Source organism: Pan paniscus, chromosome 8, assembly GCF_029289425.2.
Source record: "Pan paniscus chromosome 8, NHGRI_mPanPan1-v2.0_pri, whole genome shotgun sequence".
Lineage (NCBI taxonomy): Eukaryota > Metazoa > Chordata > Mammalia > Primates > Hominidae > Pan > Pan paniscus.
The window spans coordinates 39,651,622-39,666,421 of record NC_073257.2 but is presented as its reverse complement, the minus strand read 5'-3'; the positions used below and the strand labels follow the sequence as shown (position 1 = coordinate 39,666,421).

General features: G+C 34.8%; 1 protein-coding gene across 22 annotated transcripts in view; it reads left to right on the top strand.

The window, feature by feature from the left end:
* Window positions 1-14,800, top strand: part of ANKRD26 (ankyrin repeat domain containing 26) — a 118,317-nt gene that overhangs the window by 63,942 nt on the left and 39,575 nt on the right. For 20 of the 22 annotated variants that reach the window (XM_055092515.2, XM_063607647.1, XM_063607646.1 and 17 more), the window contains 6 exons: window positions 699-1,655; window positions 3,072-3,224; window positions 7,091-7,161; window positions 7,502-7,595; window positions 11,873-11,985; window positions 13,749-13,878. In XM_055092515.2, coding sequence (XP_054948490.1) covers window positions 699-1,655; window positions 3,072-3,224; window positions 7,091-7,161; window positions 7,502-7,595; window positions 11,873-11,985; window positions 13,749-13,878 — 1,518 coding nt within the window. Of the gene's footprint in view, window positions 1-698; window positions 1,656-3,052; window positions 3,225-7,090; window positions 7,162-7,501; window positions 7,596-11,872; window positions 11,986-13,748; window positions 13,879-14,800 lie in introns of those variants that run through there. The other 2 variants (XR_008619894.2, XM_055092519.2) reach the window with 2 other exon arrangements.

Here is a 14,800-nt window from a genome sequence, read left to right as displayed (position 1 = left end):
TTTGTATTTAAATATTTATACCACAGAAATAACTGATTTAGTGAAAGAACACTATAAATAGAGTCAGAAGACCCAGGGAAAATCATACAGCTGCTTTTTTTTTTAACTTTTCCTTTTCAAAATTGTGATACTAAATGAGTTCATTGATATATGTAGAAGTGCTTAGTACAATGCCTAGATTTATTATTCATCAATAAACATAATTGATAACTGACTATAAAGATGTGAGAAAAGTAGAGTATCTATAGAATATTCTCAGAAAAAAGGAACTTGAAAAACTTCAGGAAATTTCGTCTGTCCAAATATATATAGAGCCAAGGCTCTTACTATGGGTTGGTGTATGGGTTAGATATCAGAGTATAAACCCAATTTTTTAATGTGGTCAAATTATTAATCTTTTATGCTTTTGAATTTGTTGTACTTCAGTAAAAGGCCTTTCCAATTCTGAGATTCTTAAAAATTTTCTAGTGGTTTCTTTTTTACTTTCATGGATTAATTGTCTTCAAATAAGTTTTTGAACTTTTGGGAGTTTATGCTCTATACGGTTTGAGTTTTGATCCAACTTTTTTTTTTCAATTGGATATACACTTATTGCAACCCTTTATTGTAAAATGTACAGTTTATTCTTTAATTTCAGAGGAAATCATGATCTGTCATTTTCTTGGGTGCTAGCTCAAAGTTTCCTTTGTTTTACTTAGAATTCTCATAGTCATGAAGAAGAAAAAGACCTATCGCATAAAAATAGCATGTTGCAGGAAGAAATTGCTATGCTAAGACTAGAAATAGACACAATAAAAAATCAAAACCAGGAAAAAGAAAAGAAATGTTTTGAGGACCTTAAAATTGTAAAAGAAAAGAATGAAGACCTTCAGAAGACTATAAAACAGAATGAGGAAACATTAACACAAACAATATCCCAGTATAATGGACGGCTTAGTGTTCTGACAGCTGAGAATGCAATGCTAAATTCTAAACTGGAGAATGAAAAGCAAAGCAAGGAAAGACTGGAAGCAGAAGTTGAATCATACCATTCTAGATTGGCTGCTGCTATACATGATTGTGATCAAAGCGAGACATCAAAAAGAGAACTAGAACTTGCTTTCCAGAGAGCAAGAGATGAGTGTTCTCGTTTACAGGACAAAATGAATTTTGATGTGTCTAACCTAAAAGATAACAATGAGATTCTTTCTCAACAACTATTTAAAACTGAAAGTAAACTCAATAGCCTAGAAATTGAGTTCCATCACACGAGAGATGCCCTCAGAGAAAAGACTTTGTGTTTAGAACGGGTACAAAAGGACCTAAGCCAAACACAGTGTCAAATGAAGGAAATGGAACAAAAGTATCAAAATGAACAAGTTAAAGTGAATAAATACATTGGAAAGCAGGAGTCTGTAGAGGAGAGATTGTCTCAACTACAAAGTGAGAATATGTTGCTTCGACAACAACTGGATGATGCCCACAACAAGGCTGACAATAAAGAGAAGACAGTGATTAATATCCAAGACCAGTTTCATGCTATTGTGCAAAAACTTCAAGCTGAGAGTGAAAAGCAAAGTCTTCTGCTAGAAGAAAGAAATAAGGAGTTAATCAGTGAATGTAATCACTTAAAAGAAAGACAGTATCAATATGAAAATGAAAAGGCAGAAAGAGAAGTAAGTATCAAGAAAGATAAATATTTTTCAAACCTCCTGAAAGAAAATTTAAAATAATATATAGTTATGTAGTTAACTATAAAAATAAATAGATAAGCTTATTTACTCTATCAGTTTAGAAACATCCCTTGTTTTCAGCAAATAAAAGAGCTGAGAGATGCTTTACTTTGAGTAAAGATATTGTATCATCTATGAAATTTTGAGTTTTAAGTTATGAATTGTTATAGACTAGTATGAATAGTAAACTAATGTGAATAATGTAGTCTTTTACTGCTAAAGTAATAATTTTAGTGTCTTTATGTTGCCACATCTTAAGAACATTTCCATTTGTCTGCCACCATGAAACATAAATGGAAATGCTCATACCTGAAATGAGTATTTTGAAGTTAAGGTTCAATTAAGTGTGTTATTTTGACAGTTAATTCCAGATTTCCAGATAAACTGAAGTATATTGCTATATCTCTTAATACTTTTCTGTCAGTAGCTTTTTATATATTTCAGTTGATGTGATTTTATTTTTATTCTTGTCAATTTGACTTGTCTAAAAATATTTCAATCTCAAATTACATATTGTTATGATCTCTCAATTCTTTAAAGCATGTACTTTTTATTAAACCATAATTTGGGACAAATGTGAATTTTAGCAACCATATTTGATTTAATCTCCCCAGTGGTATTTATAATTTACTTTGAATATATTATGAGCAAATAATTTGCTCATAATTTTCATTTCAGTGCCCAATGACTATCATTTGGGTATAACTTTGTTCAGTATAAAGATAAGTAAGTGTAGCGATTTGTGATTTATTAGTTTGGCATTGGACCACCATTTTCACACTAATGAGGGGTGGCAGGATGCACAGGCAGCAAGAATGGAGTGAGTAGGGGAGAGTCATAGCAGCCGAGGTCAGGGAGGCAAGTGGAGGCCAGGTTACCTAGGGCCTCTAAGGCCATTGGAATTTACCTGTATTCTGAGATAGGAATCTATTGGAATAATTTGAGCAAGCAATTAAGTATCTGAGGAGCTCTGAAGTTGATTTGATGTTCTAATAAAAAAGAGCAAAAATGTTTCATAGGGTACAATTAATCACTACCAGTTCCACTCACATAACTATTTCGAGACTTCAGTAGATTGTTACGCAGTGTAAATTCATGGGGGGATGAATGAATAATGGGCTGAATCTGTTGTTTAAGTAACGTCATACCTAACTGGCAGGAAGATAACACCTGTGTCCTTAACTGAATTCAGTAATAAACAGGAATGTGTACATAAGAGGACAAGAAGGTGAATCAATGTATGTGGTAATATTTTTTAAGTTGTATATGTCATAGTTAAATATTATTAACATAATTTATTTTTTAACAAAACTTAATAATAAGGTGACTTATAAAATCAGTGACAAAATGTCTTATCAGGTTGTTGTGAGACAACTTCAACAAGAACTAGCTGATACCCTAAAAAAACAATCTATGTCAGAGGCTTCACTGGAGGTTACGTCACGTTATCGTATTAATTTAGAAGATGAGACACAGGATTTAAAGAAGAAATTAGGTCAAATCAGAAATCAAGTATGTATGAAATTTAACATGTCAAACAGTTAATCTATAACTGGTTAAATATATAGTGTTTTATCATACTAATTTAGTGGGTAGCCTTCTTTTGTGTTTTCATTATAATTAATTTAAATTTTATTATCTTTTTTTTTTTTTTTTTGAGATGGAGTCTCGTTCTATTGCCCAGGCTGGAGTGCAGTGGCACAGTGGCGCGATCTCGGCTCAATGCAAGCCCCACCTCCTGGGCTCACGCCATTCTCCTGCCTCAGCCTCCCGAGTAGCTGGGACTACAGGCACCTACCACCACACCTGGCTAATTTTTTGGTTTTTTTTTTTAGTAGAGATGAGGTTTCACCGTGTTAGCCAGGATGGTCTAAATTTTACTGTCTTTATAATACACTTGCTTCTTTATTTATTTGTTTTTTTTTTTTGAGACAGAGTCTCACTCTGTTGCCCAGGCTGGAGTACAGTGGCACTGTCTCAGCTCACTGCAACCTTCACCTCCCCGGTTCAAGCGATTCTTTTGCCTCAGCCTCCTGAGTAGCTGGCATTATAGGTGTGTGCCAGCATGCCCAGCTAATTTTTGTTTTTTGTTTTTTGTTTTGAGACAGAGTCTCGCTCTGTAGCCCAGGCTTGCGTGCAGTGGCATGATTTTGGCTCACTGCAACCTCCGCCTCCTGGGTTCAAGCAATTCTCCTGCCTCAGCCTCCCGAGTAGCTGGGATTACAGGCGCCCACCACCACGCCTGGCTAATTTTTGTATTTACAGTTAGAGATAGGGTTTGCCATGTTGGCCAGGCTGGTCTCAAACTCCTAACCTCAGGTGATCCACCCTCCTCGGCCTCCCAGAGTACTTTGATTACAGGTGTGAGCCACCGCACCTGGCCTAATTTTTGTATTTTTAATAGAGATGGGGTTTCACCATGTTGGCCAGGCTGGTCTCGAATTCCTGACCTCAGGTGTTCCACCTGCCTGGGCCTCCCAAAGTGCTAGGATTACAGATGTGAGCCACCACACCCATCTTGTTTATTAAACTCTTTCATTCTGCCATTTTTTTCTTATAATTGCACATTTTTAAAAATAATATTTAGTCTTAGGAAAGTTGAGAATTATACATCATTCCTCATGGAAGTTGAGAGAGTTTTTTCCTGTTAAACAGTATTTTATAGTGATTTTTCTATTGTCATGGCAAGCCAGATTAAGTTAGAGGATAATGTTTAATGGAATGTTCCAGAAAATTGTCTTATTTCTTATTTTCACTTTTGTGAATGGATACAGAGTCTGTGTTGATTTATTTTATGGATTTCAAATTAATTTGTACAGAAAGGCCATTAACTTTTCTCCAAAATGCAAATGTTTTAGGTTAATTTATAAACTATTTGAAATAGGCATTTCCTTCATTTTCCTTTCATTTTAAATATATTATAAAAACATAGAAATATTTAGATTATGTATAGCACGTACATCTAAACTAGAGAATTGAGAAAATTATCTAGATCCCTCCACTGAATTTTTAAAGAACATTATTGAGATATAATTTATATACCATACAGTTCACTCATTTAAGGTGTACAATTCAGTGTCTCTTAGATTATTTACAGAGTTGTGTAACCATCACCACAGTCAATTTTAGAACATTGTTATCACCCTGAGAAGAAACCCCACATCCCTTAGCCATCACCACCATCCCTGTCCATGTCCCTCCACCTTCTCCAGTCCTAGGCAACCACCATCTACTTTTTGTCTCCTTAAATTTGCCTGTTCTGAACATTTCATATAAATAGAGTCATACAATATGCAGTCTTTTATGAGTGGCTTCTTTTACTTAGCATGTTTTGGGGGTTCATCTGTGTTGTAGCACATATCAGTACTTCATTTCTTTTTATTGTCTAATAATATTCTATTGTATGGCTATACCAGTTATCCATTCATCAGCGGATGGGCCTCTAGATTGTTTCTACTTTTTGGCTACTGTAAATAATGCTGCGATGAACATTCATTTATAAGACATATGTTTTTATTCTCCTGCCACTGGATTTTATCTTCAGAGTTAATCAGGCTGCTTTCACCATCTCTCTGCTTTACTCCTGCTGTTCTTCCTGCCTTTGCAGTTTCTGTTCATCTAGCCTCATTCATTCAGACCTGGCACACAATTCCCCCTCCTTTCGGAAGCTTTCTCTGACTGTTCTGGATCTCATTGACCTCACATTTTAGCACTCTTTGTCTAGTCTGTGTAGAACAATTTGCCCTTAATTTAACTTCACTTTTATTTTTTTCATAAGAGAGAAACTTGTCTAATTATAAATTTGCCTACGAGGTGAATAATATCTGATATGCCTGTCACCTATCCTTTTATAAATTGAAAATATTTTAGCTTAGCAATTGTTAGGTTAAAATTACTTTATATTATACTAAGAATTTCTTCTTTGAGACATTGATATAATAAAGCTTTTATTCTATTTTTATTATTTTATTTTTTTACAAGGCCACAGCTAACATAGGTGGTTATTCTAAATATATTTTAAGTAATTAAATATAAGTAGAAACCACTTAATCTAGTAAAGGAAAGTTATTCAATCAAATGCTCATGTTTTTCACCCTGTAAAGAAATCTGCATTTCCGTTTCTTTATTATGTAGCCAGAGCTGGGATCCGTAGATTCATACCGCTTTCCCACCCAAAGAGCTCCAGCTTTTCTCCTACACCGTATGACATAAGCTTAGCCTTAAGCCCACCAGAGTGCTTGCTAAAGCAGCTCAGCATAGACAGTTGTTGCAAATGACTTGATTTGGGAACCTTGTTTCGCAGCAGAGTCCAGTGTTTTCAGTCCAGTGCTCTGATGGCCATGTAAGTTATGTATTACTCATTCCAGGAGGTGCTGTTTGCATTGTGGTCATTGCCCACTGAGTAGAGCAGAGAGAAAGTAATCTATAATTGTTTAAAGTACTGTCGGCTTAGTGGAATTGGCAAAAGTTCTGTGAAGTACTAGGGGTGTATTCTGGGCCTCATGCTCCCCATTTGCTTTCACTTTCAGTGGTGTGAAGAATGATTCAGTGCAGCTACAGTAGACCACTTCCATTGGCATGCCATCTGCCTAAAATATACAATTTTATTAGAACATAAAATACAGTAAAAAGAATCACACGAACAGCAAATATTATATATAGCTCACTATATGCCATGTACTCATCTAAGTACTTTATGTATATATTCCTTGACTGAATCTTCTTACCATCCCAGTGAAGTAATAGTATTACTGTCTCTGTTTCTATTTTACCACTGAAGAAATTGAGACACTGAATGTTAATTTGCGCAAGGTCACACAGCTGGTAACTGGTGGAGTTGGGATTCCCACCCGGCCATTCCAGCTTCTGTGTGGATACTGCCTCTCAATTTCATGAAATATCTAGTTGTCACCTAACATGTCATCATGTTAATTTTTATAATCACTGGCATTGCCATGGTCATTCACATCTATAAATATTTAAACTTATAGTTCATGTGGTGGTGCTTGGAATGCAAAAATATAAATGCTTACCGTAAGGTAATTTCCTATCTTTCTCCATTTTACCAAGTTTGTAAATTTGAGTATTTATCTGATAAAATATAGTTTGAAAACAAGAGTAATATGTTTTAGTTCTAGAACGCAGGTTGATAAACTTTTCTGTAAAGGGCCAGATAGTATTATTTTAGGCTTTGGGAGCCATAGATACCACCTGCTGCAACAGATCAGCTCTACAGTCACAGCACAAAAGTAGCCATAAACAATATGCATATTGAAGGGTATGACTGTGTTCCAATAAGGTTTAGTTACAAAAACAGGTAATGGACAGATGTGTACTAGATTATTAGTAAAGTGGGGTTTTTTTATTCTTTGTTTTAGTTGCAAGAAGCACAGGATCGACATACAGAAGCTGTCAGATGTGCTGAGAAGATGCAAGATCACAAGCAAAAGTAAAATTTAAAGCAGCACACAGAAAAACATGATTATTTATAGAGCAAATAAGCAGTATAGTATGAGAATTATATCAGCTATGATCATAAGTACATCTGTGTGAAGTCAAGGAAAAATTTCAGCATTAAGCAATTTTGAAATGAGGATTTTTTTATATTATCCTAGAATTTTGTGCATTATCCACAAACCACAACTAGAAAAACGATAGAGTTGCCAAATTACCTACTTTTGAAATCTTTAAGAATTTATGTAATTATGCCTTCAGGTGTTTGCTAAGAAATTACACAGTATTTTAAAAATTTATCTGAGAGAATAATTATTTTAAAATATACATTTCAGGCTTGAAAAAGATAATGCCAAGTTAAAAGTTACAATCAAAAAGCAAATGGACAAAATTGAGGAGCTTCAGAAAAACCTGTTAAATGCAAATTTGGTAAGTCAGCCACTTAATTTCTGTCGTACTGAAAAGGAATTTTATTGCTTTAGTAGGACAAGTTGAGTATCCCTTATTTAAAATGCTTGAGACCAGAAGTGTTTCAGATTTTGGATTTTTTTTTATTTTGGAATATTTGTACATACATAATGAGATATCTTGGAGACAGGACCCAAGCCTAACATGAAATTCATTGATTTTTCATATATACCTTATATATGTAGCCTGAAGTTACTTTTTTGTAATTTTTTTTTTTTTTTTTGAGATGGAGCCTCACTCTGTCGCCCAGGCTGGAGTGCAGTGGTGCGATCTCAGCTCTGCCTCCCGGGTTCACGCCATTCTCCTGCCTCAGCCTCCCGAGTAGCTGGGACTACAGGAGCCCGCCACCACACCCGGTTAATTTTTTTGTATTTTTAGTAGAGACAGGGTTTCACCGTGTTAGCCAGGATGGTCTCGATCTCCTGACCTCATGATCCGCCCACCTCGGCCTCCCAAAGTGCTGGGATTACAGGTATGAGCCACAGTGCCCGGCCACTTTTATGAATATTTTAAAAATAATTTTATGCATGAAACAGAGTTTTGACTGTGTTTTCACTGTGACATGTCACATGAGGTCAGGTGTGGAATTTTCCACTTGTGGCATCCTGTCCACACTGAAGAGTTTCAGATTTTGGAACATTTTGGATTTCAAATTTTCAGATGTTCCTCCACTTATGATGGGATTACATCCTCATAAACACATTGTAAGTTGAAAATATTATAAGGTGAAATTTAATACACCTACTGAATATCATAGCTTAGCCTAGCCTATCTTAAACCTGCTCTGAACACTTACATTAGCCTACAGTTGGACAAAATCATCTAACACAAAGTCTATCTTATAATAAGTATTGGATATCTCATATACCACATATTGCTAGCCTGGGAAAAGATAAAATTCAAAATCTGAAGTATGTTGAAATTGTGATGGTTTCACGCCATTATAAAGTAAAAAAATTGTATTAATAAGTTGACCCATGGTAAGTAAATCCAAATTTCACACACTCTTAAAGTTGAAAAATTGTAAGTTGGACTATTGTAAGTTGGGGACTATCTGTATGTAAGAATATTTTAGATAATATGAAAATCCTTATTGATAAAAATATTTATTGTATTCATGGTAATACTACTTGCTACTAGTAGTGCAAGTCCTCTTGACTTTATAGAAGTTGACTGAATTCATAACATTAATGAGTTTGGTAGTAAGATTTTAATAAAAAAGATTATGATAGCCTAAAAACAGTGTTTTTATATACATTTTGTTTGTTCACTCATCCATTGATGGACGTTCGGATTATTTGTTCCTTTTGCTTATTGTGAATAATGCTGCTATGGATATGGTGTACAATTGTCTGAGTCTCTGCTAATATTTGTAATATCTTTTGAAATTCTAAGAAATTTGAGTAGTGATTTGATCTACAATTCTGAATTTCTTTTATAATCTAAACTGTTCACTGAGAATTTCAGAATGAATTGCTTTTAACATGGTAGTTTTTATTCCTCATCAAGAATGGATACTATGTCATTATACAAGCATTCTTTTCCCCCAAAGTAATGTGTTTTTCTCTTTGGATTTTAAAAAAGAAAAACATGTGAAAAAGTAGAAATGGCTGCTCCAGCAGGACATCACAGAATAACACAGTGCTCCTAGCATTGCAGATTCAGAAACTTTTTTTCCCATTTATCTGTGTTTATCAGTCTTTCAAAACCTTAACAGTTCCTGTCAGGCGCAGTGGCTCATGCCCAGCACTTTGGGAGGCCAAGGTGGGTGGATCACCTGAGGTTAGGAGTTTGAGACCAGCCTGGCCAACATGGCAAAACCCTGTCTCTACTGTAAATACAAAAATTAGCCAGGCGTGATGGCAGGCCCCTGTAATCCTACTACTCGGGAGGCTGAAGTAGGAGAATCGCTTGAACCCAGAAGGTGGAGGTTACAGTGAGACGAGATTGTGCTATTGGGTGACAGAGCGAGACTCCATCTCAAAAAAAAAAACTAAAAAAAACCCAAAACCTTAACAGTCCAGTCTCAGAAAGGATGGCCGTGTAATCCACAATACCAATTTATTGATGTACCAATTTAGTGATTATTTATTGATGTTCTGCTTGATGTTTAACAAGCAGAACAGGATTCTCTGGTCATTCACGCTTTCCTGTGTAGAAATGAAGATCAGAAGGTTGCATTGTAAATACTAAAGTGGAGCAATGAGGTTGATGCTTCTACTAATGAGTTTCTTTAAGTCACAACAGGAAGATTTATGCTACTCTCCTATACAGATATACCTATCAGAAGAAACATTGACAAGTTTTTTTTCTAGATTTCATGTGTTAGTCCTACTTTATTGGCATCCTTTTCACACAAGTGACATGACAATATATTGATATGAAGTCTCCTGTGAATGAGAGTGTGGGGGACATCCCCTTATATGAATGTCATCCAGGAATATATCAACAGCTCAGAAATGGAAAATTTAGTAAAAGTACTCAAAACCTGCTAAGCTTATTCAAAAATAATGGGGGATTTTCTGTAAATTCCCATAGAAATGAGTTAGGAATATGGCATATAATTATTAGTCACTTTGAAATGTACACTGTGAATCAAAAATTTAATAGAAACCGCTTTCAACCAACTCATCAATAGCCCCTAACTTTTCCAGAAGGTTCTCATCTCATGTCTTTATGGAAAAGGGAATTAGTCAAAAGAAAGCAAAGGCAAACAATCAATAATCTGACCCTTGTGGAAAAGTTTTGCATTATGAAAGAAAAACAAAGACAAAGTATGCTGGTCAACATCCTAAGGGTGAGTGTGCCCACACAAGATGAGAAAATAACACTACACTCAAAATAACACCAATAAGAATCAACATAAAATGTACAAGATTAGCTACCTACAAAAGGAATCTGCACCAAGTAATGGTTTATGAGTGTGTGGTTGAGAATATGGTTTATGAGAAGTGAAACAGAAGGAAGAGACCTCAGGAAAGAGGTCTGGGCTGGAAATCTAGATTAGGGAATCTGGGATGAAGCCTTGAGATTTAAGGAGCTCTTAGAGAATTTAAAAAAGAGGAATGGAAGGAGACAGGACTCAGCATGAAGGGTTGCTGCGTTTAGAAATGAAGTGAGGTCAGAGACGCCTAGGGGAGGGTATGGTCACTGTTAGTAGTTGCTGCTGAGAAGTAAAGCAGATTAAAGACTAAAAAATAGGGCCTTGATGACTTTCAGAATTTTAAAATGAGAATTATAAGACTGAAAATTAGATTTTAGTATAAAAGAAGACGTGATGAAAAAGTAGATCTCTAGATGAGACCATGTATTAAAAAATATTAGAGTCTGAGGAGCACAGTGGCTGACACCTGTAATCCCAGTGCTTTAGGAGGCTGAGGCAGGAGAATCGCTTCAGACTAGGAATCGAGACCAGCCTGGGCAGCATAGCAAAACTCTGTCTCTAAAAAATATGAAATAAATTAGCCGATGTGGTGGTGCATGCCTGTTATCCTAGCTACTGAGGAGGCTGAGGTGGGAGGATTGCTTGAGCCCTGGAGTTCAAGGCTGCAGTGAACTATGATTGCACCATTGCACTCCAGCTTGGTTGACAGAGTGAGACCCTGTCACAGACAAACAAACAAACAAACAAAAAAGAGAGTCCAATGGAAAAACAGGTTGATTTAAAAAGCCACAAGAATCAGGCAAAAGTTATGTTTTTGTTTATTGTGGAGAAGAAAAACTTTATTTAAAGAGAAATGGTTAATAGAACAGGAAAAATTGAAACCCATAGAAGAATGTTTATGGAGAATGAGAGAGAGCTCATCTTGAAGTCAGGTGAGTATAAAAAATGTAACGGGAACCAGATGAAAGTTTTCTAAAACTTGTCTTAGTAAGATTTGATTTAACAAAAACTGGAATATCTTGAACTACTGATGACAGTGTTTCTAGAGCAACTTCAGAAATGAGAACGTACATCTAAAATAACTTTTTAAAAAGGAATTTTCATTAATACTTAGTATTTTATATGTAAAAACTTCTATTTTTAACAAATTTTGGTAATTTAAATTCCAGAAAAGAAATATGAGCTGTTTTAAGAAAAGTCATTTTTTCAAATCCGTTCTTATTGCCATCAGGTTTATAAACTGCATTTTATATGCCTAAACATATGTTACTCATGAACTCATAAGAAATAATAGTTTTAAGAAAAAAAGTGTTTCCAGAGTTTTAAAAGTAATTGAAAATATTTTGTTTCAAAGTCTGAAGATGAAAAGGAACAATTAAAGAAACTTATGGAATTAAAACAGTCACTGGAATGTAATTTGGATCAAGAAATGAAGAAAAATGTTGAATTAGAAAGAGAGATAACTGGGTAAGATTTTAATATTTCAGATCATTTTAACCATTCATTAATTGATCTAATATAATTTTACTTTGTTCAAAACTAGATATAAATTCATTTAATATCTACTTTTTCTTAATGAAATTATTCTCTTTTAAAATTGTTTTAGAAAGTTGCAGCACAATCTGAAACTTTTGGAATGCCTAAATATTACACTTATTCTTTAATGATTTTGAAAGCAGTAACAATGCCTTTGGCATATAATGTCAACTGCACTCTTCATCTTTTACTTTGAACTTTTATTTCTGAAGATATTTTCACTCTCTTTGGTAATCTTTCTCTCTTTGGTAGTGTCCTTCCCTTCAAAGAAGATATTCAAATCTTTTAATATCTAAAAACCTATCTGTGTCATCCTTTGGAAGCATCAAAAATTATCTTGATTTAGCTTATGCTTTCTTTCTGCCTCTTTGGGTGTGTGTGTGTGTGTGTGTGTGTGTGTGTAGTAATAAAATATATCATGAAAATTTACTCATTTCCCATGGATATCCCCCATGTATACCTGAGGTATACATGTTATTAAACTTCTGTTTGTTTTAAAACATATATGCCTCATACATATACAAAGGTATGTATGATTTAAGAGTGAAATGAGCAATCATGTTTCTACTATCCAGATTTAAAAATGGAATGTTACCCATTGCCTTGGAAGCCCCTAACATGGCTGCTTTTCTATTTATTTGCTGAGTACTTACGTTTGTTCTGATTCTAATTACTATTTTTCTCTCATTGTCTTTCTCTAACGTGGTTTGGCATCCCTTTTACTTTGTTAACATTGTGCTAGTAAAGATTTCTGGATCTCTTCTGAAAGCAGCCTTTGTGTCTTTATACATGCTTTCTCTGCTCATTTCCTTTCTTCTAAAACTCTGCCTGTTTCCTTTTCCCCTTAACTCAGACATCAAAAATGTTTTCTTTCCTGTCTCTTATCTACTTTGAATGATCTTGATGTTTTTTGTGCGTACTTTCTTTTTTTTTGTACTTTTCTTCTTATAAACAGTGGTCAACGGATATCAAATGTATTTTTGTGTCTTTTTCAACCATTCATGTATAAGTATGTGTATGCTTTTCTTTTCTTTTTTTTTTTTCCCTGGAATCTCTCTGTTGCCCAAGCTGGAGTGTGGTGGTGCAGTCTCGGCCCACTGCAACCTCCACCTCCTGGGTTCAAGCCATTCTCCTGGCTCCGCCTCCCAACTCAGCCTCCTGAATAGCTGGGATTACAGACATGCACCACCACGCCTGGCTGATTTTTGTATTTTTAGTAGAGACAGGGTTTCACCATGTTGGCCAGGCTGGTCTTGAACTCCTGAGCTCAAGTGATCCGCCTGGCTTGGTCTCCCAAAGTGCTGGGATTTTAGGCATGAGCCACTGGTCCAGCCTAAGTATGATTTTCCTCTTCACCTTGGACTCTGATCTCTGGTTTATAGCTAATATTTGATAATAGGTTAATGTTTTATATTAACATACTAAAATGGATAGGAATAATTTATTTATAAAAACTTCATGTGATTTTAATGTTAACTCTTTATCTGCCATATATGTCATATAATTTTTCTTCACATTATTTACCTAAGATTATAATTTCATTAGAGTGTTTTCAAACTATGTCAGATTGAAATAAACGAGAGAATCATGATTCATTTGTTTTTCTTACATGCTAAAACATAATATCTGTTTAAATAATTATTAAATGTTTGCCTTTTTAAAACTTGAGTTACTCATTTTGAACCTTCCTGCAGATTTAAGAACCTCTTAAAAATGACAAGAAAGAAGTTAAATGAATATGAAAATGGAGAATTTAGTTTCCATGGAGATTTAAAAACTAGTCAATTTGAAATGGATATTCAGATTAATAAGCTAAAACATAAGGTAATTTTTAATAAGTTTTGGGACCAAAAAAGTCACTTAATTTTGGGAAATATAGACTTCTTAATGCTTTGAACAGTGAAATAAATATTTTTTTTTAACTTTAGGGACTTGATACTAATAAAAAAACTTTTTTTAAACTTTTAAGTTCAGAGGTACATGGGCAGGTTTGTTATGTAGTTAAACTTGTGTCACGGGTGTTTGTTAAACAGATTATTTTGTCACCCAAGTATTAAGCCTAGTGCTCATTAGTTATTTTTCTTGATTCCTCTCCCTTCTCTCACCCTCCATCCTCTAGGAGACCCCATTGTCTGTTGTTCCCCTCCGTGTGTCCCTGTGTTCTCATCATTTAGCTCCCACTTAGTAGTGAGAACTTGCAGTATTTGGTTTTCTCTTCCTGTGTTAGTTTACTAAGGATAATGGCTTCTAGCTCTGGACATAGGAACAGGCAAAGATTTCATGGCCAAGACACCAAAAGCAATTGCAACAAAAGCAAAAATTGACAGAATCTAATTAAACTAAAGAGCTTCTACAGAGCAAAGGAAGTATCAACAGAGTAAACAGACAACCTACAGAATGGGAGAAAATTTTTGCAAACTATGCATCTAACAAAGGTCTTATATCCGGCATCTATAAGGAACTTACACAAATTTACAAGGAAAAAACAACCCCATTAAAAAGTGGGCAAAGGAGATGAATAGACATTTCTCAAAAGAAGACATACATGCAACCCAACAAACATGATAAAAAGCTCAACATCATTGATCATTAGAGAAATGCAAATCAAAACCACAACAAGATACCATCTCATACTAGCCAGAATGGCTATTATTAAAAAGTCAAAAAAATAACAAACTATTCATCTGACAAGGGACTAGTATCCAGAATATACAAGGAACTCAACTCAACAGCAAAAAGAATAATT